Source organism: Nelumbo nucifera, chromosome 8 (genome assembly GCF_055504915.1).
Source record: "Nelumbo nucifera cultivar China Antique chromosome 8, China Antique-T2T, whole genome shotgun sequence".
Taxonomy (NCBI): domain Eukaryota; kingdom Viridiplantae; phylum Streptophyta; class Magnoliopsida; order Proteales; family Nelumbonaceae; genus Nelumbo; species Nelumbo nucifera.
Genome location: NC_142656.1, coordinates 34,200,591 through 34,228,394, shown reverse-complemented (window position 1 = coordinate 34,228,394; position 27,804 = coordinate 34,200,591). Strand labels below are relative to the sequence as shown.

The window sequence follows — 27,804 nt, the reverse complement described above, 5'->3', positions numbered from 1 at the left end:
TGGCTTTCGTTACTTTATCAATTTTATTGACCACTACTCTCAATGCACATGGATCTACCTGTTAAAAGGACGAGATGAAGTGCCACGGATAACTATGGCATTTTGCAAAATAATTGAAACACAATTTGATAAGAAGATTAAGCAATTCCGGTCAAATAATGCTGCTGAATATTTTGAAAAATCCTTGAACTTATTCATGGAAGATACTGGCATGTTACATCAATCATCCTGTGCTAATACCCCTCAGCAGAATGGAGTTGTTGAGCGCAAGAATAGACATCTATTGGAGACAGCTCGAGCCCTACTATTCCAGAACAAGGTTCCAAAGCAATACTGGTCTCAAGCTGTACTTACTGCATCATATCTGATAAATCGGATGCCATCTAAGGTGTTGGGTATGAAAACCCCTTTCTCTGTTCTGTGTCCCACTCTTCCAGACTTTCCTCTTCCTTCACGGGTCTTTGGCTATACATGTTTCATACATGTGAAGGATCCAAAGAAGACCAAGCTGGATCCTAAGGCTACGAAAGGAATATTTTTGGGGTACTCTCCTACACAAAAGGGTTACAAGTGTTATGATCCTGTCTCCAAGAGAAAGTATGTCACCAGAGATGTGGTCTTTTTTGAGTCTCAACCCAATTTTCAGTCTTCTTAGAATCCTCTTCAGGGGGAGACTAGTGGGATGGAAAAGGATTCTCATTCTCCCTCCTTTTTTTTCTTTTTTTTTTTAGATGCAATCTTCGACTACAGGATTCTCATTCTCTCCTTGCTGATCTTTGTGTTCACATCCATATGCATATTCCTCTCTATGCTGACAACACTAGTGCTATCAAGATTGCATCTAATTCAGTGTTTCATGAGAGAACCAAACACATTGAGGTGGACTGTCACTTCATCAGGGATCTTTTTCTTACTGGCTCTATTTCCCTTCCTCATATAGCTTTCGACTTACGGATTGCCGACATTCTCACGAAGCCTATGACAAGATCGAGACATCTATTTCTTGTGGGCAAACTGATGCTTATGTCTCAGCATCAGTTTGGGGGGGAGTGTAGAGATACTTGATATAATGTTGTTCTATGGTCCCTGTTGTACCATAGCATTCTTTTTCTTTCTTATCTTTCAGCCCACCAAAGGCCTCTTTGTAATTATTCCTTTTTTATCTTTACCCCTTCAAGGGCCTCTTTGTAAATACTTATAACTAGTAAAATATATAGGCTTTTTGAGGGTGGGGGTCAGATATATTGTTTGACACCCCTGAAACTCTTGGTATTCTCTCAACCTAGAAGATTAACAGGTGCAAGGTGCAGCCTCAACTCTTTAAAAGAAACACACACACACAAATTACAATTGGTCCCAATACAACTGATCCCTAGTTACTCCTTGCTTGGCTACATAGTCAACAAATGCATTAGCCTCCCTTCCCACCCATTGGTGATTAGACCATTAATATGCAAACCAAGCCATAAATAATTATATGAAACTTCAGTTGTTTGCTTTTTTATTGTTTTTGTTGTTTATGGACTATGCCCATAATTTTTATATTTTTTTAGTTTGAGGTTACGCCTCTCCTCTCCAAGACCCAACCTTTGCCTTTAGCCTTTTAAAACCTTGGGTTCAACTTGCAAATTATACCTTTCTTTCAGGATCTTTTCATTTCCTCGACACATTCATTAGCAATCAAAATCAGATCAATAATTTGTCTACTCTACACAAAAGCCCCTCGATTCAAGGAAACAATGAGAGGGAGAACTATGCCATTTATTGTTTTATTTAATTTTTATTAGAAATGTATAGACGATATATATTCATATAAACAAAACAATGTTAATAAATAACACATTCAAAGTATGTAAAAATAAACCAACTCAAAAAATATAATTCAAATAAAAAAACATATTAAGATTACTTTGATGACAGAAAGGAGAAACAAAAACTAGACCAAGTAATGATGGTGGTTAAATGCCTATGGTACTACCATCAAAACAAAACTTCTGTTAATTACTATTATACTAACATTTCATAAATAAAAAGGTATTGAGTCACATAGTTCATGTATACCTATAGCATCATGGCCCATCAGACCGGACCCAGCAATCTGTTATGGACGCATTCCTTGGGAACACGTACCGTCGCCACCGGCAGCAACAGGCACCTGACCCACCGCCAGCAGCAGCAGTGATTCAATGATTCTCATCCTACCCAGTTCGGCAACAGCAGCCTTATCTAGATTAGATTAGATCATCTTGCTTGTTCTTATCTTATTCTATTGCTCTTATCTTATCTTGTTAGTAGCTTATCAGATTAGGATTAGCTTATCTTATCCTTAGCAAGATAGAACTGGAAGTCTCCCTATTCAGCAAGGAGACTCCCTTTGATTAGGACTCTTGTAATCTCCTATTTAAGGAGACCCATTTATTGAATGAGGATATCAAATTTCCAGTCAAGAAAAAGAGTAAAAGAAGAGTTCGGTGATCTCTTGGACAAATCACCCTCTAGGACGCCAAGATAGGTTCAGCTAGGAAGGGGAGGAACAAGGGAAAACAGGAGCTTTTCCCCGTGGACCGACCCGTGACGCGATCCTATTCTCGGGCCCATAACAACTTGGTATCAGAGCCAACCGTCATGGGAGATCTGGAGCAGCTATCATCCAGGGTCCACGGACTGGAGCATAGGCTCGTGGAAACCAGCGTGGAGGTTCGTGAGGTCAAAGACAATGTCCGGGAGCTGCGACGCTTGCTGGAATCGTATTTCTCTAACAATGAGAGGAATCCAGAAGGGGCTGTAACCACAAACAGCCACCGACCAGACTTGACGGAGTCGTCTGGCGAACAGCAGGACGTCGCCCCGGTAGCCGCAGTCATCCCCAAGTACAGCAGGCTGGAATCCCTGTCGTACAACGGCAACGGAGACCCCTTAGGCTGGCTGTATCGCTGCAAGCAGTTTTTTTGGAATCAACGGACAGATGACCGGGATAAGGTAAATCGTTCTATATTGCTAGAAGAGGATCGTGTTAAAGCAGAAACAGAATGTGCTAAGGCACCAGTAGATTTCACTACATTGCAGCTCCACAATTTGATGTATGAGAAAATTCATTTTGTGAAAGCCATAAAGGTGCGCAAAGATTTCAAGTCAAAGTATCCGGATATTGAACTTATGCCTGAGGAAGAGTTTTTCAGTTCAGCCCCTCAAGATATTAAAGGATCTGTACTATCAAAAGACAGTGCACATGACCTGATGCTAAGGCAGCTTAATTTTGAGCTTTTCCGGCAAAAAGAACTCTGCAAACTTCATGAGAAACTGGAGCAACACAAGAAAATCCTTATGGAGACCATTGCACACCGAAAGAAGTTCCTTTCAAGTCTCCCGAAATCTCTGAAGAAAGCATCCTTGCATGTCCAACACCAACTAGGGGTTCTGCATACAAAGAAATTACAGCAGCATAATTTAGCAGAATTACTGCCACCTCCACTCTATGTGATTTACTCACAATTACTGGCTCAGAAGGAGGCATTTGGGGAGAGTATTGAATTGGAAATTATAGGAAGCATGAAGGATGCTCAAGCCTTTGCCCACCAGCAAGCAATTAAGGACAATGGTGTTTCTACAAATACAGAAATGAATAAGTTGGAGGATGATGCGCCTGATGAGGAAGAGGAGGGCCAAAGAAGGAGAAAGCGGCCAAAGAAGGTTACTGGAAAAGAGAACCTTGACCAATCAGGAATCTATCGATCTCATCCTCTTAAAATCATCCTTCATATACATGATGATGAGGTTTCAAATCCCAAGCCTGCAAAACTGGTTACTTTGAGGTTTGAGTACTTATTGAAGTTGAATGTTGTATGTGTTGGGATTGATGGCTCTCAAGAAGGACCTCAGAACAACATCTTATGCAACTTGTTTCCTGATGATACTGGTACTGAGCTTCCCCATCAGTCAGCTAAGCTCTTTGTTGGTGCTGCTGTTGAAGTCTTGGTAGAATGGTGTAATTTACCATTGGCCGAAGCCACATGGCTCCCATTGGCAAAATTCCATGCCACATATCCAGAGTTCGAGCTTGAGGACAAGCTCGTAGTCCAGGAGGGGAGTAATGCTATGGACACATTCCTTGGGAAGACGTACCGTCGCCACCGGCAGCAACAGGCACCTGACCCACCGCCAGCAGCAGTAGTGATTCAGTGATTCTCATCCTACCCAATTCGGCAACAGTAGCCTTATCTAGATTAGATTAGATCATCTTGCTTGTTCTTATCTTATTGTTCTTATCTTATTCTATTGCTCTTATCTTATCTTGTTAGTAGCTTATCAGATTAGGATTAGCTTATCTTATCCTTAGCAAGATAGAACTGGAAGTCTCCCTATTCAGCAAGGAGACTCCCTTTGATTAGGACTTTTGTAATCTCCTATTTAAGGAGACCCCATTATTGAATGAGGATATCAAATTTCCAGTCAAGAAAGAGAGTAAAAGGAGAGTTCGGTGATCTCTTGGACAAATCACCCTCTAGGACGCCAAGATAGGTTCAGCTAGGAAGGGAACAAGGGAAAACAGGAGCTTTCCCCCGTGGACCAACCCGTGACGCAATCCTATTCTCAGGCCCATAACACAATCCATGCCTGGATGTGGCCTAAAATGGAGCAGAATTCAGCCCAGGCTGACCTGGTCCATGTGCACCCCTAAATGCAAGTGACATTAAAGATTCCCAAACTAACCCGACTTGCAACACCACTGCAATTAAGTCCCTTGTGTGAGCGTCTCTTATGAAGAAATTAGTGCCACCAAGAGATGGACTTTAATGTGTGCTCCTATATCACCCTATAAACAGACTACGAAGGCAGAAAAGTTGACACCTCTGAGAGTCATCCCCAGCCTGAAGCAATCAAGAGGTAGGTGGATTAACTAAGGATTTCTTAACAGATCCGGATCTTCTCTTAACATGTCAGAAAAATCTTCCTGAAGCAAGGTTTCAAAAGGCTAATGGTGGAGGTGATGTGTAAGCCTCAAAGCATGTGCGTGCATGTGCATGTGTATGTATATTTATATAATTTTTTATCTTTATGTATATCTAAATACAATACACAATATATATACATATATATGTAAATATTATAAGTTTTTACGTATGTTATAACAGTTTATTTCTTTTTATAACCAGTTTACATATTTTCTTCGTATTACATATCTATTCTTTTCATATGAATCCTATGCTTTTGAAATTTTATTTTGTAATTTGTTTATGTTTTACAATATAACCTTCTCTATCTAAAGTAAATTATCTATATATGCTACAAAATTTATTTGTAATATTTTTATGCACTTAAAGATATAAATTATGTGTTCCATAGCAATCTTTCATGTTTACTTACATATATATTTGTTTTAATAATAATCCTATGTTTTTGACATTTTACTTCTAAGCAAGGTTCAAAGTATCGATACGATACGAGTTTCGGCCATATCGTATCGGTACTTAGAAACGGCCGAAACACTTATTTTTTTTATTTTTTTTTTCGAACTTTGGTTTTTTGGAAAGATTATAGGCTGTTTTTTATTATTAAAAAAAATGGGGGTCCGAAACACCTGCAAACAGGCGTTTCAGACCGTATCATTTGTAAAAGATACGACACGATACTCCCGATACGGGGCGTATCGTATTGATACTTTGAACCATGCTTCTAAGCTCGTTTCATGGTTATAGCATCTTTTGTTATAAGTCACCATTGATTTTATTAATTTTATAACCAAATATGTACAAACATACAAAACCTTCAAAAGTTCAAAGAAGTTATCATCTCTCCCCTAAATTAAAACTTCAAAACTAAGCCCAAAAGAACTGATTCTTAGACACCCTTCTTTAGCTAATGCATCAGCAATGCAGTTAGCCAACCATGAACAGAACACCCCCATAGTAAACATGTATCTTTATATGCAAAATTCATTATTATTGGCTTTCTTCTAGTATTTCGGATACAAAATAATAATAATAATAATAATAATAATAATCATTATCATCTAAGCTTTGTCCCAACTATATGGGGTTGGCTACATGAATCCTGTTTTGCCATTCCGTTCTGTTCACACAAAAAGACAAATCAGGATCCATGACCATGAGAGTTGGGCAAAGGTTTCAATGTCATCTGCCAACCTAACACAACCCTCCTTAGTTTATCCGCACTTGGGACCAGTGGTGTAAGACAAGCTCACACTAGCGGAGTTCTAATATGAAACAATGAGAAATCAAAAAAATGGGCATGTCAATATGGATAATAACCAAAAAATTATAGGTCTTATTTGTCGAGAAGCCACTGCCTAACTGGCACTTGCCTAGGCATTAAGCACTTAGGTAACAATGCAGTACCTTGTTGCCTAGTCTTGCCTTGCCACCTCAACTACTATGAACTGCACAACATGATATGTTGATGATAACAAACAAGGTTCATTATTTTAATTCTTAATGTGAAGACACTTAGGGGTGGCAGTTTTCCTCATCCTCACTACGTTTAAATGACTCTATTGGACATCCTTGAACAGGATGGGGAATGGGGAGTGAAATCCCTGCCCCAACCTGAATCCGACTGCAATATTTGAAAATAGTTCTGTATAATTACAATAACACTACTACATACATACCCTAGGACTACCATGCATGGATAAATAGTTTTCTTTCTTTTAAGTAAATTTTTTCCCAATCATATATGGGATCCTATGCCCTTCAAGCCCACAGCAATCTTTTAAAGAAAAACAAAGAATTCAGTTATTCAAATCCCTGATGGGGAACCCATCTCCAGTTGGGGATGGAGGTTCATTTTTTCTCCCTAATGGGGATGGGGATTATGGTCCTACACCGAACCCACCCCATTACCATTCCTAAAGTCACTAAACCAAAAATATTGAGTAAGCAATTTAAATTCTTTGCTAATTTCCAGTTTTAGTTGTTTTTTCATTTTATTTTGAGGTTGGATGCTAATATGGGTTCTATAGAAATATATAAATATATATAGAAAGAAACACAAAATAGCATACCTATCTTAGCATGATGCCCTTCTACAAGGTCACCCAAGCCAATCTCCTCCCAAAAGTCATCATCCCATCCACAAGCTTCCATATCTCGAGAACCTTTTTCATTGATAAGTTCCATGTGTGCATGACCAAGATACGTCCATTTGCAGACTGTGGTGCACAAACTCCTAGTATCGTCTCCTGTTGCCCTAGGAAAATGCAAAGAATCAAGATGGTTTTAGTGGAGTAAGAATGACTTGATATATATAACATAAATATTTTTTGTAAATAAATAAGAAAAGAACATTTATAACATAAAGAACTCACAAGCATCTAGCAGTTGTGCAATCAAATCAATATGAAAGGATATCATCAAAGTAGCTAGCATGGAATACCTGTATGACAACCAATCACTCAGGTCCATCCACCTAAATGCCATTGACCAAGATTCTTGCAAATTTTCTTTTAGCCACAAGAGCTGTGAAACTAGTTTTCCTTAGTACTTTATTTAGAAACAACATCAAATTCAAAATTCAAAAAGAAGTTTCATTTGAAGAATAAGCAAGAAATGTTATAAATGTTAACTATAGAAGTGGAGAGAAGAGTAGAGAAAAACATATCACCCACTACAACTGAAATAGCATACCCATTATAAACAAAGTTTCTATGCTTGAAAACTTCCCAAATTCATAGAGATAGGGCCAACCCATCTAAAAGGATGCTAACACCCATACCTAGCCTTGCATTGGGAATTCATAAAGATCTAAGGCCTCCCAAGAATTCAACGATCCTCCTATTTCTTTTTTCTCACACCGTTCGCACAGTCACTTGCAGGCTTGCATTGGAAATATCTCCGTACTTTTATGCTTTTTTTCATGGGGAGATATTCCCAATGCAAGGCTGCAAGGGACTGTGCGAACAGTGTGAGCACGGTCTTGTGAGGACCAAATCCGATTTCCAAAAGACCACGTTCCAAAAAACTGGCCCTTTACCATTCATGGAGCAAGAAGAACAAGATAAGACAGATTTCAAAATAGAATAGAGGCAGAACCAAGGCATTAAAAATAGGAAGAGAAATGAATTCCCAAAGAACAAACTCAGGCAAAAGAGAAAAAGGAACTTCACCAATTTCTCAGAGGAATTGCACATAACTTTTTTTTATTGGTAACCGGTAAATCTTATTGATCATTATTGAAAGAATAAAGAATAAATAAGATATGCATAATATGGGCCCAGCACTCCATGATTTGGCCTTCCCCTTTATAATTTGCATTGTTACATGTCCCATCAGTAGGTTATGCCCCCAAAGAAGTTTTCCCAAGTAGCATCCTGTTTAGCCAATCCATCCACTAACAAGTTGGCTGATCTTGCAGTCCAGTTATAACCAATATGTATCATGCTTGTTGGTTCCCTTATCTCCCTCATCATGTATCAATGCTTCCATGAGACTCTTCTCCTACTAAAAAGGCATTTCATTATCACCATAGAATCCTCTCCATTTCCAGATTCATGATATTCAGCACCACAGCCATTTCCAAACCCTTTTTAACAGCTAAGAGTTACATACAAGTTAAATTCCTGAAGACAATAGGGCCTGAAAATATGGAAATTATGATCAATTCCCCATCTTGAAATACTCCAATTCTAGATGGTCCTTGAGTTCCTAAGTTACATCCATCAAAGTTTAGTTTTTTTTTTTTTGTTTTTGAAGATAAATAAAGAATTATTAAAAGAAAATAAAAGCACACGAAAGGTGATAAGCAATAACCCAAGAGAAGAGACTAAACCAAAAAAACCCAGAGAAAACTGACAAAAAAACCTTGGCAATACAAGGATCAACCCTACTATCACACCCCCCACATAAAACAAGAAAACAACAAAAAACATCACAACCCAAAAACAATGAAAATCCAGCCCACCTTCCCTAAAAAAAACCAACAAGAACTCTTAACCCCCAAAATAAAACCCACTCCTTTATCTCTTCTTCTCGGTTTTTTAAATGTGGTCTTCTTGTCTTCTTGTAATTGGTCTTTTGGATTTTTTAACTAACTTTTTAGGCCCTACCCCAAATAATCCTTCATTTATCATTGCAAAAACCTTAGAAACCGGAATCTGCTGTTTATTTCTTTGATTCTTTTGAGTTTTGAACCACCTAACTGTGCTCAAAACTCCCACAACTTCCTTTGACTTGCCCGAGACAGTCTGATTCCTGTCTGAATCCACTGTGACCTCTACCTCTCCTTCCACCCCTTTAATGATTTTCCCACAACCTCCTTTGAAAGCTTCCATCTCTTAAATAATTGATTTATCAACATTACAATTGACCGCTGAAACATTTGTTCTCTCATTCTCCCCATTCCTTTCCTCCACTGATCTGAAAGCTTCCTTGGCAAACACCTCCCCACCTAAGAAAAAAAGGCCCAAAATTTCCCTGACCACCATTCCCCTCTTCACCGCTTTCTCAATGTCAATTGTCTTCTCAACTTTATGTGTTTCATCAATCATTGGCTCGTCCTATATTCCTCCTTGGACCTGCTTTTAACCCCTCCTCTCTGCCTCCCTCAAGGGGAAAAGTTCTATACTTTTTCCTCCTATACTTTCTAACCTCATCCCAAACCTCATCCCCTTCACCCTCGCTTCCACCTCCCTCAGTCCCAATATCTTGCTCCCCTCCTTTCTCTTTTTCTAATCCCATAACACCTTCCCCTCCTCTGTTCCCCACCCACTCTTCCCCATCTCTTGCTTTCTTCTGCCCTTAACCCCCAAACACCTCTTCTCCCTGACTGCCCTCCCCAACTCCCTCAAATCTAGTTTCCTTCCTTCCCAATGTAGTTAGGAATGTCTCCCCAGCATTTTTTTAATCAATACCATTCATTAAGAAGAAAATTAGTACACTTGAAGAAAAAGAAGGGGGAAGGGATAAACTCTCTTAGCCACCCTTCAATTGAAAAAAAAAAATTACAACAGAACACAAAATAAGCTATTCCTTCTCACCCCTGTTTAGATTAGCAAAGGTAGAATTTATTAAATATATAATTAAACTGGGTGTCACATTGCTGTGGGTAGATTACCCACTTTCAACTGACTACCCCTATATGAATTGAACTTTAATCCCAGACCAAACATTACAATTTAGCCCAAAATATCTGCTGCCTATTTGCCCCTTGTTTAGCTAAAGCATCTACCAAGCCATTTGCCAGCCTTCTCACTCAAGTAAAAGTAGCATTGAATTCCCTTATTGTGCATCTAATTTCCTGGATCTTGTGCCTGTAAATCCAGGGCATTTGATTGTGAACTTTTGTCCATGAAATAGCCACCTGGAAGTCCCCTTCTGCTGTCAGTGAATCTCCTTGCTTGACAGTACATGAATATAGTGCTAGTAAATTACCTTCTGAATCTCAAAAGACACACCCTAACCCAGGCCTTCCTTGGCTTCCCAAAAAACTTGCATCAAAGTTTAGTTTCACAACATTGATTGTTGTGGGCTCCATTCCATAATCACTCTCTCCTCCTGGGTCGAATTTGCTACTTCCTTCCGTGATCTCAAAATATCATTAAAGGAGAAATCACAGAAAGTGTCCAAGGCTTTTACCCAGTTTGCAACTTTTATCTTTATAGTATCTATGATCTTCAATTCCAACATGCTCTTCTCATTCAAAGTTCTCCCATTGCTTTCTTCCCAAACAATCCAAATCAGTGCTGCTCACACTGATTTCCACAAAACCCTTCCTCTCTTCTTTGGCTGTCTCAGAAAGATTGGATCAAAGAGACTCACCATGTCTTGGGGAGGAGTCCATCTACATCCAAAAAAGAGGACAAAAATGCTACCAAACACAACGCACAAAAGTATAGTGAATAAACAAATGGGAAATACCTTCACCACTAGCTTTGCAAAGGCAACAAAAATTAGGGGAAAAGCATTTATTTGGACTTCATTTCTCAGAAAGTCATAGGTATTTATCTTTCCAAGAAAGATCCCCCAATAAAGGGCCTGAATTTTTTATGGAATAGCCTTGCTCCAAGTTTCTTTCACTAGGAGGTTTAAACCCAAAGTGGTAGGCTACAAACCCTTGAGTCCTCTGTTCTTTGGTCCAAGAAAATTGAATCTAGCTTGGCCAAGAGAAGTATGAGTCTCAGATTCCATCTCCCTTAGACCCCTTCTGAAACCAAAATCCTAGTTTAACCCAGAGTTGCTGAAGGTCACAAATTTGGAAATAGGTACATAATTATAATTTGACAAATCAAAGTGTAGGGAATTGGACCTTTAGAGGTTGTTCCCCTAACCATAGGCCTTCCCAAAATGATACTTTATTCCCGCATCCCACATCAAAACAAATATGACTGAGGAAGGAAGGATAAACCACATGAATTGCTTTCCAAGGATATGTTGATGATGCATTAGGGGCTACTTTTGCATCCCAGTCGTTGTCCAACTGCCCATGTATACTTTTGATCTCCACTACTTGCAAATCGCCAATATAAACTTCTTATAGGGCTCCATCAGACAGCCTCGATCTTTTCAAAGACATGCTTCAATCACAAATTGAAAGTAAGTCCAAAAATCTTCAATATCAAGCTTCCTTTAGGGATAGTTTTTCCATTGCAAGGAGTCTAGTTCGCCACTATAACCATGCCTTCCAGCATTTCAACATTCATGAAATCTGCTTGAAACTCCCCTAAATCAAGCAAAGCTTTGTTGTCTTCAAATGGGAACAACATAGCCAACTTCTTAGATGGAATTTTGTCCATGATATCATTTAGGCTCTTCTTCCATTCTCCCACTTTCTTCTTAGGTGACAATCATTTTTTGCTCCAATCCTCCTTACATGCTCCCAACAATATTCTGGAAACACTTGTGGACCCTCCTAACAAGAGCTCCTGCATCTTCTTTTGTTCATTGTGAACCTGAACCATCTTCTAGGTCACCGGCCTTATATGGTTTTCCTTTTTACACCAGCACCTGTCTTCAAACTCCCTTCTCACCGCTTGGATCGCCCCATCAATAAATCCCTTAAACCAACCTGCAACATCATGAGTCAAGAGGATCGTGGATCTCCTACCTTCACTTAGCTTCAAAACTAAACTCCTCCTCTCTTGAAATATTCCCCACCTTTACTGTTAAGTTTTTCTCTATTGAAAAAAAAAAAAAAAAAAAATTCACGTCTCTTTTCAGTTCACTTCTCCAACCTGGTATTATCACCACTTGGATCACTCCATCAATAAATCCTTTAAACCAACCTGCAACATCTTGAGTCGAGAGGATCGTGGATCTCCCACCTTCACTTGGCTTCAAAACTCCTCCCCAGCTTTCATCGAACAGAAAACTCTTTTTTCTTCTACTAACACTTCCTTCTTCCACATCTTGGAGACCTCTTTGAGGTGAAATCCTATCTCTGATAGTATCTTCCATCAATTGACAGTTTCAGTGAAATTCAATCTCTGATAGTTTGATGCTGTTGGAATATGGTGGAGGTGATATGCTGCTGTCAAGATCTTTTACATGAATATTTAGCCACCGGCAACAACCCAATTGCTCTCATTGGCCAAGTCGTGGGGCACTCACTTGGACCCTCCAAACAAGTCAACCAAACTCACCCCCAAGAGCACTCTTGCTAGGTTTCTTAAGTGCAAAGGACACCCAACCAAGGCACATAAGAACACGCCAAGTATTATAAAAGGAAAGGTTGTATTGAACTAAGTGAGAATGCTTACAAGACTTGGATGGTTACAAATAAGGGGACACCTATATATGAGTTACTCCCCTCCAAGAAGACTCTAGAACCATGTACAGTTGATACAATCAGGAAGCATCAAGATCACCTTCTAGAACCTTCAGGCTTCTACACCCTTCTAGAGAATATTCCAGATAATATCCAAGTCCCATCTAGATACATCCAGATTAATCCTGGCAAAGTTTAGGCTGCTCCAGTCCGTTGGAGGCCCAACTTGAGATGCTCCAGTATGTTGGAGATCCAGCTAAGATGTCCAAAGTGTGCAAGAAATTCTAAGTGCCCAGCCTTAACCTCTTGCCCACGGCTCCTTTCTGTCACTCCATGACACACCACTTGCCAATACCTCATGATATCATCACTGTCTTTACCCAATGCACAACCTAAATAGATGCATTTCTAATGATGGGCTTGTCTCTCTCCGTATCTTTGAATAATCTTGCATTCCTTTCTTCCCAAATACACCACAAGGTTGCTACCTGTGTACACCTCCACAAAGTTTTTCCTCATTTCTTCTTGCATTCTCTTCTCTTCTTCTTTTTCTTTCATACAGACATCCACATGCATACTAAATTCCTAGTTACACCCACAACAGAGTATGATTAAATATGAGAAAAAAAAAATCAGATCAGTTGCTTAACCTTTGGCGGTTGCATCTCAGGGGAGAGTGAACCCCCACAATACTGCAATACCGGTGAATTGCAGGAATTTATCCTTTCAGCTTGCTTTACAGCCCTATGGTCCATCCACACTATAATGTTTCTCCTTGTATCACCACTCCAAGAAACTGTAACAGGAGAGCCATCAGCATCCACTGCAACTGCAAATGGCAATCATGCTAAATAGTTCAGGTTATAAACTCCATACAATATAAAATTTTGGCATAAGTGGAAAAAAATGAAATTCAAGAATAAGCATGAGGTCACAAACCAAGAGAACAAGTAGCTGCAAATCCCAGACCGCTAACTTCTTCACCTGCAACATTTGCAAGAGCACATGCTGCTTTTACAGCTGCACAGACTGCATGCCAGATATCTGTTGAAGATTGCTGTTTAAAAAATAAGTTATTATAAAAGCACAGGTTTTCTGGTAAGGATGTAAGCTTCACATGTCTAAATTCTTGAAACTGAATTAAGTTATTATTGATTTATTATTTCTTTTTGAATGTGAGAAAGAACTTATTTCATTTCACCCAACTCCTACAACTTATTTAAAATACTAGTTAGAAATCATCATGACCAACAAAGCTTAATTGTATTTCACCTCAATGCAGTTACCATCCTTCCAAATCTGTATGGGGCTACTAGACGAACCTAGAAGCTTTCCATTCCCATCAAAGAGACCTGCATCAAGTAGTGGTTGATAAGAATAACTAATAAAATCCATAATAACTATAACAAAAAAGTTTAAATGACCCAGTTGGACATCCTGTCATCCATGCAAAACTAAACTCACAAGTTACAACTAGAATTCACAGATTAGGCATGAATTTATGTCATGTGAATCTTAAAAAAAAAATTATAAACCCTTCTAAGTAGGGGTCAACTTGGGCAGTCTCAAAATAAGATTTTGTCAAAATTTGAATAAGCCTGGCCCAAAGGCCCAAACCTGAAGCAGTGTAAAATGCTAAGTCGAGCCAACCCTTACTTCTGAAATGTGATTAGGTCAATTAACATTTACTGTTAAGCAAAATTATGAAGAAACCGATTAATTTAGCAAAATATTAACTGATCAATTAGTAGCTAAGAAGAACAAGGTTATCCTCTCAACACTATATATATTTCCAATCTAACTTCCAAGTCTGAATGGCAAAAGAATCAAAAAATATGGCTTGTTTTCTTGAAGAAACTAAGTTGATTGCTACTAGATTTAATTAGAGGAGAATAAAAGAAAGAAACAAGAAAAGAAGGATTTGAGGATGAAATAACTTAGGTGGTGTGCTGCCCCCTTTCCATTATATGTAAAATTCAACTTTACAAAAGACACTTGTACCCAGGTCACCCATAACTAAATAAAAGACTCAAAAAACATAAATAAAGAACTGAAACAAATAGCACTAGCAGTAACTCACTCAAATAAACTCTCTCAACACTCATTCTCAAGCTGGACAAAGATAATAACCATACCAACCTTGCCAAATATGTATCTTAACTTTGACTTTATGACTTTTTTAGTGAATATATAAACCAGTTGCTTATAAAGTGACAAAAGGGTCTCAAACTTCTCCAGAGATAATGCTCTCATGAATAAAATGTCAATCTACCACAATGTCAATTATGCTGAGTTCACTTGTGTGCGATATTAAAAGCATCTTGATTACTATGGTAGAGCATAAATGGAGTTTCATAATGAACACCTGCTTCATCAAGCAAAGAACTCAACTACAAAATTTTTAAAATGCCTTGTGTTAAGGGTCTTATGTTTAACTTCTGCACTTAAGATGCTCAATTTCTAGAAGATTTTTCCCAGTCACCACTATATCACCTATTTAGATAATGAGCACTATTAGCAAGTTATATCTCTTTTAAGAAAAAAAAAATGTATAATCTAAGACTTGGAGTAACCAAACTGATATAGAGGCCACAAATAGAAAGCAGCAAGAGACAATAATACCCAAACATAATTCAGCTTGGCAAGAGGTGTAAAAATCTAAAAACAATCTATCCCCAAGTCTTTGCACATCCTTTTGCTACCAATATTGATTTGTATCATTCAATAGAACTATCTACCTTGTATTTTTCTATAAAAAACCTACTTGCACCCCACTAACTTTTTTTTGATAAATGATTAAAATTTTATTCATAAAATCAATAGGATATTACAATACAGCCTTCCCAAAGGAGGGGCACGAGCTAGTACCTCTCCACAATAGCAACAATATACTACCTCAGACTAGTAACAAAAAATTTACAAAGAACTGTTCCCTTGAAACTTTAGCTAACCCATCCGCTATGGTGTTAGCTGTTCTACCCACCCACTGAAAAATAACATTCATGTTCCTTGAGAACCATTTAGCTTTCCTCATAATACCCCTGTAGCACCAGATCACTGAATCTGGATCTTTTTAGCCAACCCACAACAACTTTGGAGTCTCCTTCAATAATCAAATTCTGAACTCCTAACTGATCCGCAACTTGAATGCCTTGTACTGCCGCTAGGAGCTCAGCTTTGATAGAGTCTCCTATACCCACGGAGCCTGAGAACAAAGCTAGAATGTTACTATCTTTATCTCTCAGCACCCCACCAATCCCTGAAGGCCCCGGATTTCCTTGGCTGCTACCATCAAAATTCAGCTTTGTCCAGTCTTCTGAAGGAGGTACCCACACATCTAGTACCCTGTTCTTTCTGTTACTGCTGCTAGCCACAGCCCTCCAGCTCCTCCACATGTCATCAAAATAGTATGATTTGAAGGAATCTAATGATCTCAGCCAGTGGATTGCCCTGGTCAAAATACAATCCTTTACATTCTGCACATTTCTCTCCTTCTCTTGGAATATCCTCGCATTTCTCTCTTCCCAAATTGTCCACAGAGCAGCAGCTCTAATGATTCTCCACATTGTTTTACCAGTTTTTGTGGGCCACACAAAGAAGGAAGGATCAAAGATCTGATCTATGGCTGTGGTCATATTCCATCTGCAACCAAACAAAGCAAATATCCAACCCCAAATAGCATCAGAAAAGGGACAAGTTAAAAGTAAGTGAGGGCAATCCTCACCATTAGCCCTGCGAAGTACACACCAATTGGGAGACAAACATAGAAGGCCTTCTCTTCTGCAGTAGATCTAAAGTGTTGATTTTCCTATAGAAAACCTCCCAGCAGAACATAGTAATTTTAGGAGGTACAGGTTTAGACCAAATCTCCTTAGCTAGGAACCCCACTTGTCCCGAGGGAGAGCAAAGGGACTTGAAAAAGGAAGCACATGTGAAGTAACCTTTTGGGTTTGGAGACCAAAGTCTGACATCAGAACTGGAAAGGTCCAGAAAAACACTTTCAAGCAATGACAACAGGTCTGAACCATAAGATAGTTCATGATCCCTCAAACCCCTACGAAACCCAAAGTCCCAACTCAAAGAAGATGGAGAATTAGGTGATGGGAGAAAATGAGAAATTGTTTTACCCTGGTAGCCAGAAATGGAATAGAGAGAAGGGAAGCTGTCCTTAAGGGCAGAATTGCCCACCCAGATGTCTTCCCAGAACAAAACAAAAGTACCAGAATTGACATCATACCTGATACAGTTGAGGAAAAGAGGAAGAATACTCTGAATTGCTTTCCAAGGAGTTGCCAGAGTGACTCAACGCGATACACCAGCATCCCATCCATTGCCCAAACTGCCATGTATGCTAGTTATCACCTCATGCCAAAGTCTCTCCTGTTCTAGGGGCCATCTCCACAACCATTTTCCTAGGAGTGCTTTATTCTTCAAAACTAAATTCCCCAGTCCCAATCCACCTTCCTCTTTCCTCCTACACACTATTCCCTAATTTATTAAGTGATCCCTTTTTTCCTCCCCTGGCTCCCACAGAAAATTACTCATTAATTTCTCTAGTTTCTTGGCTTCTCTGACCGGAATCGTAAACACAGAGAAATAATAAATCAATAGATTTGCTAAGGAAGCTCTCAATAAGGTAACTCCACCCCCTGAAGAAATATAGTTCATTTTCCACGAGGCTAACATTTTCTCAAACTTTTCTAAAACCAGGGCCCAAAATGTGCTCTCCTTAGGGTTGGCTCCAAGAGGAAGACCTAAATATTGTAAAGGCCAATAGGAAATAGGACAACCTAAAGACTCAGCCACCGACTCAAGGGTCTTCTCATCCAGATCCACTCCCACCACACAGCTCTTTTCCAAATTTATTTTCAGATTTGATACTCTCTCAAAGCACCATATCAAAGACTTGAGATTACTTACCGTTCCCCTATCACCCCCTTCACAAAAGATTATTAGGTCATCAGAAAATTGTAAATGGATCACCCTAATCCCGTTCCTACCTATCCTCCAGCCTCTCACTATACCTTCCCTGTCTGCCTTCGAGATCAAGCTACTAAAGACATCTGCAACTAGGGTAAAAAGAAAAGGGGAAAGGGGGTCACCTTGCCTTAAACCTCTAAGAGCTGGGAAAAAATCCTTGCCTATCCCATTAACCAAGACAAAAAATGGCAAGAACTTATGCATCCCTTTACCCAATTACACCATCTGACTCCAAACCCACAACACCCTAGGATTTCTAGTAAGAAGCTCCAATCCACTAGATCATAGGCCTTTTCTAAGTCCAGCTTACAAACAAACCCTTGCTTTCCGGACTTTCTCATCTCCAGACATCCACTCACTATTAGAATCTAATCTGTTATTTGTCTCCCTTGCACGAAAACTCTGATAACCCTGCATTTTGATGCCTTAAGGGCATCAATTCAGGGGTATTTTCGGCCTTAGAATAGTCAAAGTGTACGCTTTTCCCAATTAAAATCAATTATGTGACCTCTTAGGGTCTCTGTGCAAATTATGTAGAAAACTATGAAGTTTTCTAGGCTGAAGTGCAGTTTTTGGGAAGCTGGTGTGAAGACCAGCTAAGAGAGGGGGTGTTTTTGTAAAGAACTGAGAACAGGAGGGCGCCTCCTATCTGCTAAACCCAGTTGGCGCCCATCCTATTGTATTACCATGCTCCCCTCTCCTTAGCAAACCCTATGGAGCCTTTTAACCTAATCTTTTCACTCTTAGCAAACCCTAGCCGCCCCTAGGTGTTTAATCTCCACCCTCCACCTCTTTTAATCTCAACCACTCATTTTAAGGCTCTCCTTTATAGTTTTTAAACCCTAAGGCACCACCTAACTACTAATCCTCACCATTCAGCCCCTCACCTCCAAATATCAGCCACTCCCTCCATATTATATCCCAACCATTCAATCTAGGGTGCCACCTATTCTTTTAATCTTAACCCTTCAACCCTACATGTTCTAATCTACACCCTCCATTTCTGGGCGCCCAAATCTCAGCCCCACATAATATTGGGCGCCCTCTCCTTTTATTTTCAGCCATAGGATCACATCAAAACCATCCTAACCATCCATTAGAAACCCTAGGGGGTCCCTAACTTTGCTATAACCCAGTTGCCGCCCCCGTCTTTCTCCCTATTCCCAGTTGTGTCTACCCTTCTCTATAAAAAGGGTCCCAGGGGTCTTGTAGAAGGGGTTGGTCAATTTACCCAGTTAACAAGGCTAAGGTTTCTTGAGGAGTTCAAGAGTTGTAGAAGGGGAGGACGCCCAGATCTTGTCAGAAGGGTTTCCTGCAAGCTGTTCAACCATTCTGCAACTACCGCCACTGGATCTGATCAACCATTCTTTTCTTTTCTTTATTTTCTTTTCTGTTATTTTTATTTCTGCAATCTTTTAGATTTAATTCTTGTACGTTTTTCTGTTTTGCAGATCTGAATTCATCCAGTTCAAGGCTAAGGTGTCTCGAGGGGTTCGAGGGTTGTAGAAAGGACGGACACCCGGTTCTTGTCAGGAGGAGTTTCTGCAAGCTGTCTGGCCAATCTACAACTACCGCCACTGGATCCGAATTCTGGATCAACTTTGTGTATTTCTTTTATTTCTTTTTGTTGATTTCTGCACATTGTTAAATTCTGAATTTTAGTTATTGTTTTGTTTAATTCCGAATCATTTAATTTCAGCAACAATAGATTTTATTTTCTTATTTTTTTGCAGTTCTCGATTATATTCTCTTGTCTGGATCTAAGTATATATTAATTTTTCCCTTGCTTCCCTGTGGATACGACCCGTTCTCACCCATTTACTACGTTAGTAGTTGTTTGAGAAATGGTAAAATTTATAAATATTTAAACTGGTGTTCCGGGGTGTTTAACGACGCGCTTCTGTCTACACCAAGCACCCTGTGCTTGACTAATGATGGAGGGTAGCACTACTTTAATCCTTAAGGATAACACTTTAGCCAAGATTTTGTAAATGCTAGTCACCAAACTAATTGGCCTAAAATCTTTAGGGTTTTTTGCTTCTTTTCTCTTACTTTTTACCTATTAGAAGATCAACAATTTACCATGTTTGATTCCTTAACAAAGCATCTATCTCTACCTATATTGTATATCTCCACTCAAGTTTAGAAAGTAAATTTGCAACACTCCTATGAATGGCTATAAAAGAAACAAAAGCAAGAAAGGACCTATAAAATAAACAATACCCAATATTTTTTATTATAAAAATAAATGTTCATTAAAAGAAAAAAGACATGCAACCTAGCAGGTGATGATACGGTATCACACATACAAGAAAACAACAGAAACTACTATTCTGTTCATGTTACATCCAAGTTACACATCTAGCAAAAAATTAAAAAATAAAAAATAAAAAGATTTTCCAAGTTATACATTTGAAACCTGAACACTTCCCCAAGCTTTTCCCCCATATCCTCCTTAGTGACTTGTCTAAATTCTGGTAATATCAACACCCACTCCGCAACAGATTTGCTAATTGTCGCCACTATCCGTCCAATGTCCATGTATTGTCTTCAAAAAATCTTCTATTTCTTTCCTTCCAGATATTCCAGCATATGGCAAATGGTGTGCAATTCCAAATTATTTTTGCTTTCCTGCTTCCTCTCATCTTTGGCCAGGAGGAAAAGATTTCTGCAGGTGATCTTGGATGAAAATCTCTTACCCTGAATATGGCTGTGAACAGTCTCCAAAATAAAACCAGCAATCTTACAGGAGAGAAACAAGTAAAAAAATATTTTCTCCCGGCTCTTTACAAAGAAAGCACATGTTAGCCATATTGAATACTCAAGATTTCAGGTGGTCAGTGGTCCACAGTCAAAATGCTGTCTATTGCCACAAACCAAGCAAAGGCTTCAACTCTGGGGAGAAGCAGATCTCCCATACACCTTCCACTTGATTTGAACTTGAATGGTCCCTACAAAGAGAAGAGAAGTAGGATTTCATGGAAAATTTCCCATTTGAGCATTCTTTCCACCATAGTTCATCCCTTGACTGATCTGAAATTTTCACCTTCTCTAGTTTCTCCAGCAAAGCAATGCATTCGTCAACCTCTCTCTCCAGCAAAGCAATGAATTCCTTCTGCACCTCTTCCCAATTCCTTCTTTATTCTGTCCTGCACAGCACCCCTCTCCTCCATTCCCCGGTGCCCACATGTACTCCAGCCAGCCACCTCATTGTCATCTTTAACCTCTAATCGTTTTCTCCATAGAGACACTTCAACTCCTGAGGCTGACCAGACTCTACACCAGGCGGCATCTGAAGATATTTCGATCAATCGGGGCAGGGTCTCAGGTTTAATCCCTGCCACACAAAGCTCTACGGCACGCAGGTTTCTCTGGTTTACCCTCAATCCTCCCAAAGTTTTCGCAATATTGTCAAAGATTGTTTCTCTAAAAAGATTAAAAAGAAGTTGTATCAGTTTTATCAGGAAGCTACCTTCGTTTTGTTCGATATCATTGCAGATTGGAGTCCAGTATTGGATCTGTATCAACCCTCCATCCACTATCTCCATATCAAAATCCAGCTCATTATCGCCAGGATCAAGTATGCTTTCCTATCTGCGAACGGCAATAGAACGGTGCCGACTTCAATCCCATCTTTTTCCTACTGCATATGGGAAATACATGGACCACCTCTACCCACCTCGAATCCTTCAATCAAACCCAACTGACCACTTTTCTCCAGCAATAAATTCAGCATCTCCATGACCAGCACAAAGAGCATAGGAGAGATTGGATCCCCTTGCCTAAGACCCCCTTATGCTTGGAAGAACTCAGAGTCAAAGGACACACCATTTATAGAAATTGAGAATGAAATTGTGGACATGTATGCAAATATCCAGCTTCTCTACTTCTCTCCAAACCCCATTAATCGTTGAATCTCTTCTATAAAAAACATTCCACATGGTCATAAGCTTTCTCAATATCAATCTTACAAACCAATTACGTACAAGGTTTAGATGATGATGACGATGACCCATTCTTCTTTTTTTTAAGATAAATAAAGAGAAGAAAGAAAGAGATACGACAGTGATAAGAAATCACCACAAACAGAACAAGACAAACCCCACCCAGATAAACCTTAGAACACACCACTCCCATCCCAAAAGACCAAAAATTAACAATAAACCGACCCAACCCTTAATGCCCAACTCTCTGACTAGAGACCCAACCTTACTGATAAGGGTGGCCACGAGCCGAGCTTCTCACAAGCTATTCGAGCTCGGCTCAGCTCGATTTAAACCGAGCTTCGAGTCGAAGTCGAGCCAGTGAAGCTCCTCACAAGCCTAATCAAGCCTAGTATATACATACATATATATATGTTTTATATATAATAAATAATTTTTATTATATACAATAATATGTTTTATATATAACATTTTTATTTTTTATGTATAATAGTAAATAATTTTTATAATTCTTATTTTTTTTGTATAATTTTAGAAGAAAAACAGTCCCAAAAGAATAAGAAAAGTGATTAGGAGAAGGGAAAAACAAAGGAGATAGCAGCAGCAAGAAGAGAGAAGAAGAGAGTTCAGTTGTGAGAAGGGTGAGGGGAAGAGTTGTTCGTACTATCCCTCCTTCCCCTAATCCTTTCATTAAAAAATTAATTACTAATTTTCAAAAATTACAAGTAAGCCCTTAATTGGGTGGCCAGCTAATTAAACAAAATAAAACTGATAATAGTCCCATCAACAAAACAGAACAGAAGAATAAAGAGAAATAACAACTGTGGACTATGGGCCATTCGACCTATCTTCTCTATACTCCCCCTCAAGCTGGGTATAGATGTCAATCATGCCCAGCTTGCCTGTACCATGTTGTAGTTTGGCCTTGGAGACTCCTTCATTAAGAATGTCAACTAACTGTTCTTCAAATGCAATGAAAGGTAGACAAACTTCTCCAAAAGCCACTCTTTCTCTAATTAAATGCCTATCAACTTCAATGTGTTTAGTCATATCGTGTTGCACAGAATTATGGGCAATGTTAATAGCAGCCTGATTGTCACAATACAGCATCAGTGGTCTGTCATACTCAACACCTAATTCCTCCATCAGGGATCAAAGCCAAAGTAACTCAGAAACTCCATGAGCCATAGCTTTGTACTCTGCCTCGACTGAAGATCTAGAAATCACAAATTGCTTCTGCTTCTCCAAGAAACAATATTGCCTACCACCATACTACAGTATCCCGAAGTTGATCTCCTATCATCAATGTTGCCTGCCCAGTCAACATCTGTATAGGCCTCCAGTTTCATAGACCATGTGTAGCCAAAAGAATACCCTTCCCCAAAGTGCTCTTCAAGTAACATAAAATCCTCTCTATTGCTACCATATGTGTATCTCTATAAGCATGCATGAACTGGATAATGCAGCTAACAGCATATAAAATGTTAGGGCGAGTCATACAAAGATATAGCAGTTTCCCTAGTTACCTTTGAAACACTCCCTTATCCTCCAACAGTTCTCCATTAGAGGCAGAAAGCTTGTGACTCATATCAATAGGTGTAGCCACTAGTCTTGCACCCATTTTACCTGTTTCAGTGAGCAAGTCTAGCACAAACTTGCATTGAGAAATAAAAATTCCATCTTTAGACTAAGCCACTTCAATACCTAGGAAATACCTCAATTCCCCCATGTCTTTGATATCAAACTCAGCATGAATGAAGGATTTTAAGTTACCAATCCCTGTCACATTAGTGTTAGTCACTACAATGTCATCCACATAGACTATAAGATATACCACCAATGAACCTCTCCTCTTCACGAAGAGGGTATGATCAGACTAAATTTGTGTGTAACCAAATTTAACAAGAGCAGCCCTAAACCTTTCAAACCAGGCTCTAGGTGACTATTTGAGCACATAGAGAAACTTCTTCAGCTTGCACACCTTATCCTCCATGTTTGTGCCATACATCCCTGGTGGGAGAGACACATAAACATCCTCATGTAATTTTCCATTCAAGAAGGCATTTTTCACATCTAACTAATAGAAGGGCTAGTCTGAATGAGCTGCCAAAGATAGTAGGACCCTCACAGAGGTCATCTTCGCAACAAGGGCAAAAGTCTCTAGGTAGTCAATCCCATAAGTCTGTGTGTAGCCTTTTGCAACCAATCGGGCTTTGTATCTCAATAGAGCCATCAGCATGATATTTGATGGTGTACACCCATTTACAACCCAATGGCTCTTTCCCTTCAAGCAAATCAACCACTTCCCATGTGTCATTCTTGTATAGAGCCTCTATCTCGGTTCTCATAGCATCCTTCCATTCTAGAATAGAGAGAACTTCTGATACAGACTTGGGTATAGGGTTAGAAGCAACGGAGGAAAGAAGTGAATAATATGAAGGAGAAAGAAGGCCATAGGAAAAATGTTTAGAAATGCAATGTGTAGTACACTTCTCTTTACCTTTCCTTATGACAATAGGAACATCAAGGTATGAGAAGAGAGGCTACAAGGGTGTGACCTCAGTACCTGTTATCTCTTCAGCAACTGGAAGTATAGTACGCTCGTGTGGTGTAGAGCAAGGTTCAAAGTATCGGAAACGCAAGGTATCGCAAAGGTAATTTTAAGAGACGTATCGAGATACGCTTTGGAAACGCATAGATATGAACGAAAAATCAAGATATGCATGGATACACTAAAAAGTCCAAAAAAAAAATCTTTAAAAACATGAACAACAATAAAAATGAGTTTTATGTGATTATAACTAATTTATTTAAACATGAAAACCATTCTTTAATGATTTATATAAAGTATCGGGATATAATTAGTAACCGTTGAAAAAATAATAGAAGAACTAAAATGTATGTGTGTGTATATATACTAATATTCATTAGTTAATATTCTTTTAAGTCATTTATTAGTTAATATTTATTATATATAGATTTAGATAATATTTATTATGTATACAAGTTAATATATACCTTAACTTTTAATAAATAAATATAATTTGTATTCATCTTATTATTATATAAACATTAATAATAAAATTTTAGCATTTGTTGGGAAAAATCCACCAAGGCAAGAAAGATTACTTTAAGAATAAAAAAATATATTATTTTAATAAGCAATTAAGGTTGGCATAATGGTTAATTAATTATTGTTGTAAGCAAATGACTTGGGTTCGAAACTATTACCTTTGATTTGTGTTTTTTAACAAGTAGTTAATGCAGGAGAGTGGCGATGCAGCCATCTCGTGATCATTCTGCTCTGCTGTCTTATATGGTAAAATTTTAATAAGACCAATCATTTAAAAGAAATTATCAAGCAAGAGATAACAAAGCAAAAGATCATCAGTAGTTGAAGAGCTATGAATTCAAGGATCAAAATGAGCTTAACAAGTAAAAATATTACGAGCTTAACAAGTAGTTAATGCAGGAGAGTGGCGATGCAGCCATCTCGTGATCATTCTGCTCTGCTGTCTTATATGGTAAAATTTTAATAAGACCAATCATTTAAAAGAAATTATCAAGCAAGAGATAACAAAGCAAAAGATCATCAGTAGTTGAAGAGCTATGAATTCAAGGATCAAAATGAGCTTAACAAGTAAAAATATTACGAGAAAATGCTGAAACAGCTTTGCACAAAGCCAGAAAGAAGCAGGAGAATTAAAACAAATTATCAACCAAGAGGATTTAATTAAAACATACTAGAAAACTAAAACCCCAATTAAGAAAAACAAAAGAACCTAAAATCCAAGATTGCAGAATAGTAGCAATAAAAAAGAACAAAAATACACAATGATCAATACAGCCACAGAGAATAAACTCACTAATAATGTAAAAATAGGAAATGCAAAGAGAGTCGGACCTGCTCGAGCGCTGCCGGTGCCAACGTCAACGCCAAGAAAGACAGAGCGGGAAGAGGAACCGGAGGCTGCCATCTCGAGGGAGGTGAAGGAAGAGCTGCAATCGGAATAGATAGAGGAGAGATGGCCAAAAGAGGAATCGTATCGGACCACGCCCTTCGACCGCCAGAGAGTGCTATTTTTCTCCCACTTCGCAATTTTTTATGGTGGTAATTCGGAAATGAGATTCGGATTTTGGAATCTTCCTGGATGAGTGCTGTTGTGCAAAGTAATCTAACATCCGACATTTACTACGCAGTCACCCGTGTAGACACGTCCTAAGGCCTGGCGCCCCAAAAACGTCCCACACAATGGGAGGCCGCCAGCTGTCCTTCTACATGCGTTTTTTCTTAAGCGTGTGCGGAGCTAACCGGACTGTCGTTAGTTTGTCCCGTTAATTTCGTAATTGGGACATGCTATGAATGATATTTAATAATAAATACTAAAGTGTATGTGATTGCATGTGGCAATATTGATGATAATATTGACTAACCAAATGATCTTATTGTTTGACCATTAATGTATTTAGAAAAGAAAATGGAATATGATTAAGATATTAATTCATTTTTTCTTTGAATTTTAGCTATTTTAATTTTAATAATAATAATTCTTATTTTTCAAATATATTTTTTGTTTAATATGAAAAATATATAATATTAATGCATGTTCAAATTTTTCTATAAATTTTATAAATTATGAAAAATATATTGCAATTCCAATATATTGCTTGATCATTGGTTTTAATATTGTGGTCAAATCAATTATTTATATCATAGTATATATATTATTTATATATAATATATATGTTGTTTATTATTTATTTATAAATATGTTATTTATATTGCATTTTTGTAAACTTTTTATACAGTAGAAATAATTGAAAAAATATTTATATTTTTTTTATTTCAATTGTTATATTTTTCTTTTCCTTTTAATAATTTATTATTTTTTTAAAAAAATTAAATACGATCGTATTAGATTCGAATATCTAACATATTGATCGGATTCGGATTTGAATCAATATTTATGAGATCCGGTGGAATCTTTGGATCATATAATTCAAATCTGATATAATTTGTTTGCATCCCTACCAAACCACTTGCTTATGATGACGTAGCTAATTAAATTACTGAACCATTTGACATGATTAGTTGGTTCATGTGTTAAACATTAATTCTCTTTATTTTTTTTATCTTAATTTTTATTCTATTCCTATCATTAATTAGAATAATTCTCATTAATCACACGTTTTATATGATGAATATATAATATTATAGAATGTACCCAAAAATATTGACAAATTTCTATATTTTCTAGAATTTTATGTATTTTATTATTTAATAATAACATCCATTTGACACGAATAGTTTTGCCACTAACCTGTCACTTGGATGGGAAAACCATTTTACTTTTTCAGTTGATTTTAAATCATGTATTCCATTTTTATCATCGATAAAAGTAATTCTTATTTTCACATTTACTTTTTGTTTAATATGTTGCATATATAATAATAGAATTGTATCAAAATGTTTTATATAAAGCTTATATTTTTCTTTGAGTTTGTATGTATGTATGTATGTATTTAATATTTGTTACTTAGTTTTGACATCATAGATTGACCAATTTTACCTAGAATGTTAGATCATTGACCTACCTACCATCTAAATATGGAAATGGTTTCATTTTCAAATTGGTTTTAAATTTTGCATTTCATTTATATCATTGATAAAATAATTATTATTTATCATACTTATTTTTGTTTATATTATTAGTATATAATATTATAGATGTGCCCAAATTTGTTTCATATTTTTTGTACTATTCTATTTTAAAAAATATATATTTTTAATTATACATCATGGGTTAACATATTTGACCTAAGAGGTTGAACCACTAACCCACCCCCTAAATAGGGAGATGGTTTAATTTCCCATCAGTTTTAAGTTGTATATTTGATGTCCATCATTAATAAAATTATGTCTATTTTATCATAGTTATTTTCTAATATGACAAATATATAATAATAGAAATGTGTCCAATTTTTTTTTCAAAATTTATTTTTTATATATTTTTTTGTATTTTTTATATTTCTAAATTTGTATTATTTATTTATAACATCATGAAATTATCCATTTGACCCAAATGGTTGAAGCACTTACCCACGACCTAGATAGATAATATGATTTTATTTCTAGGTTTATTTTAAAAATATAAAATTTCAT

The 27,804-nt window shown here is 37.7% G+C and overlaps 1 protein-coding gene and 1 pseudogene across 3 annotated transcripts in view; one reads left to right on the top strand and one right to left on the bottom strand.

Moving 5' to 3' along the window:
* LOC104603188 (uncharacterized) overlaps window positions 1-25,991 on the bottom strand; it is a 65,188-nt gene extending 39,197 nt beyond the window's left edge. The window contains exons 1-6 of one of the 2 annotated variants that reach the window (XM_010267163.3): window positions 25,546-25,991; window positions 13,990-14,069; window positions 13,657-13,774; window positions 13,368-13,546; window positions 7,393-7,475; window positions 7,022-7,206 (exon numbers count right to left, since the gene is read on the bottom strand). In XM_010267163.3, coding sequence (XP_010265465.1) covers window positions 7,022-7,206; window positions 7,393-7,475; window positions 13,368-13,546; window positions 13,657-13,774; window positions 13,990-14,069; window positions 25,546-25,618 — 718 coding nt within the window. In that variant the 5' untranslated portion in view covers window positions 25,619-25,991. The remainder of the gene's footprint in view (window positions 1-7,021; window positions 7,207-7,392; window positions 7,476-13,367; window positions 13,547-13,656; window positions 13,775-13,989; window positions 14,070-25,545) is intronic. The other variant, XM_010267162.3, reaches the window with a different exon arrangement.
* On the top strand, window positions 422-5,152 carry LOC148789848 (THO complex subunit 5B pseudogene; annotated as a pseudogene). Its single transcript, XR_016079656.1, has one exon. The product of XR_016079656.1 is annotated as a THO complex subunit 5B pseudogene (transcript).
* Window positions 25,992-27,804: the final 1,813 nt, after the last annotated feature.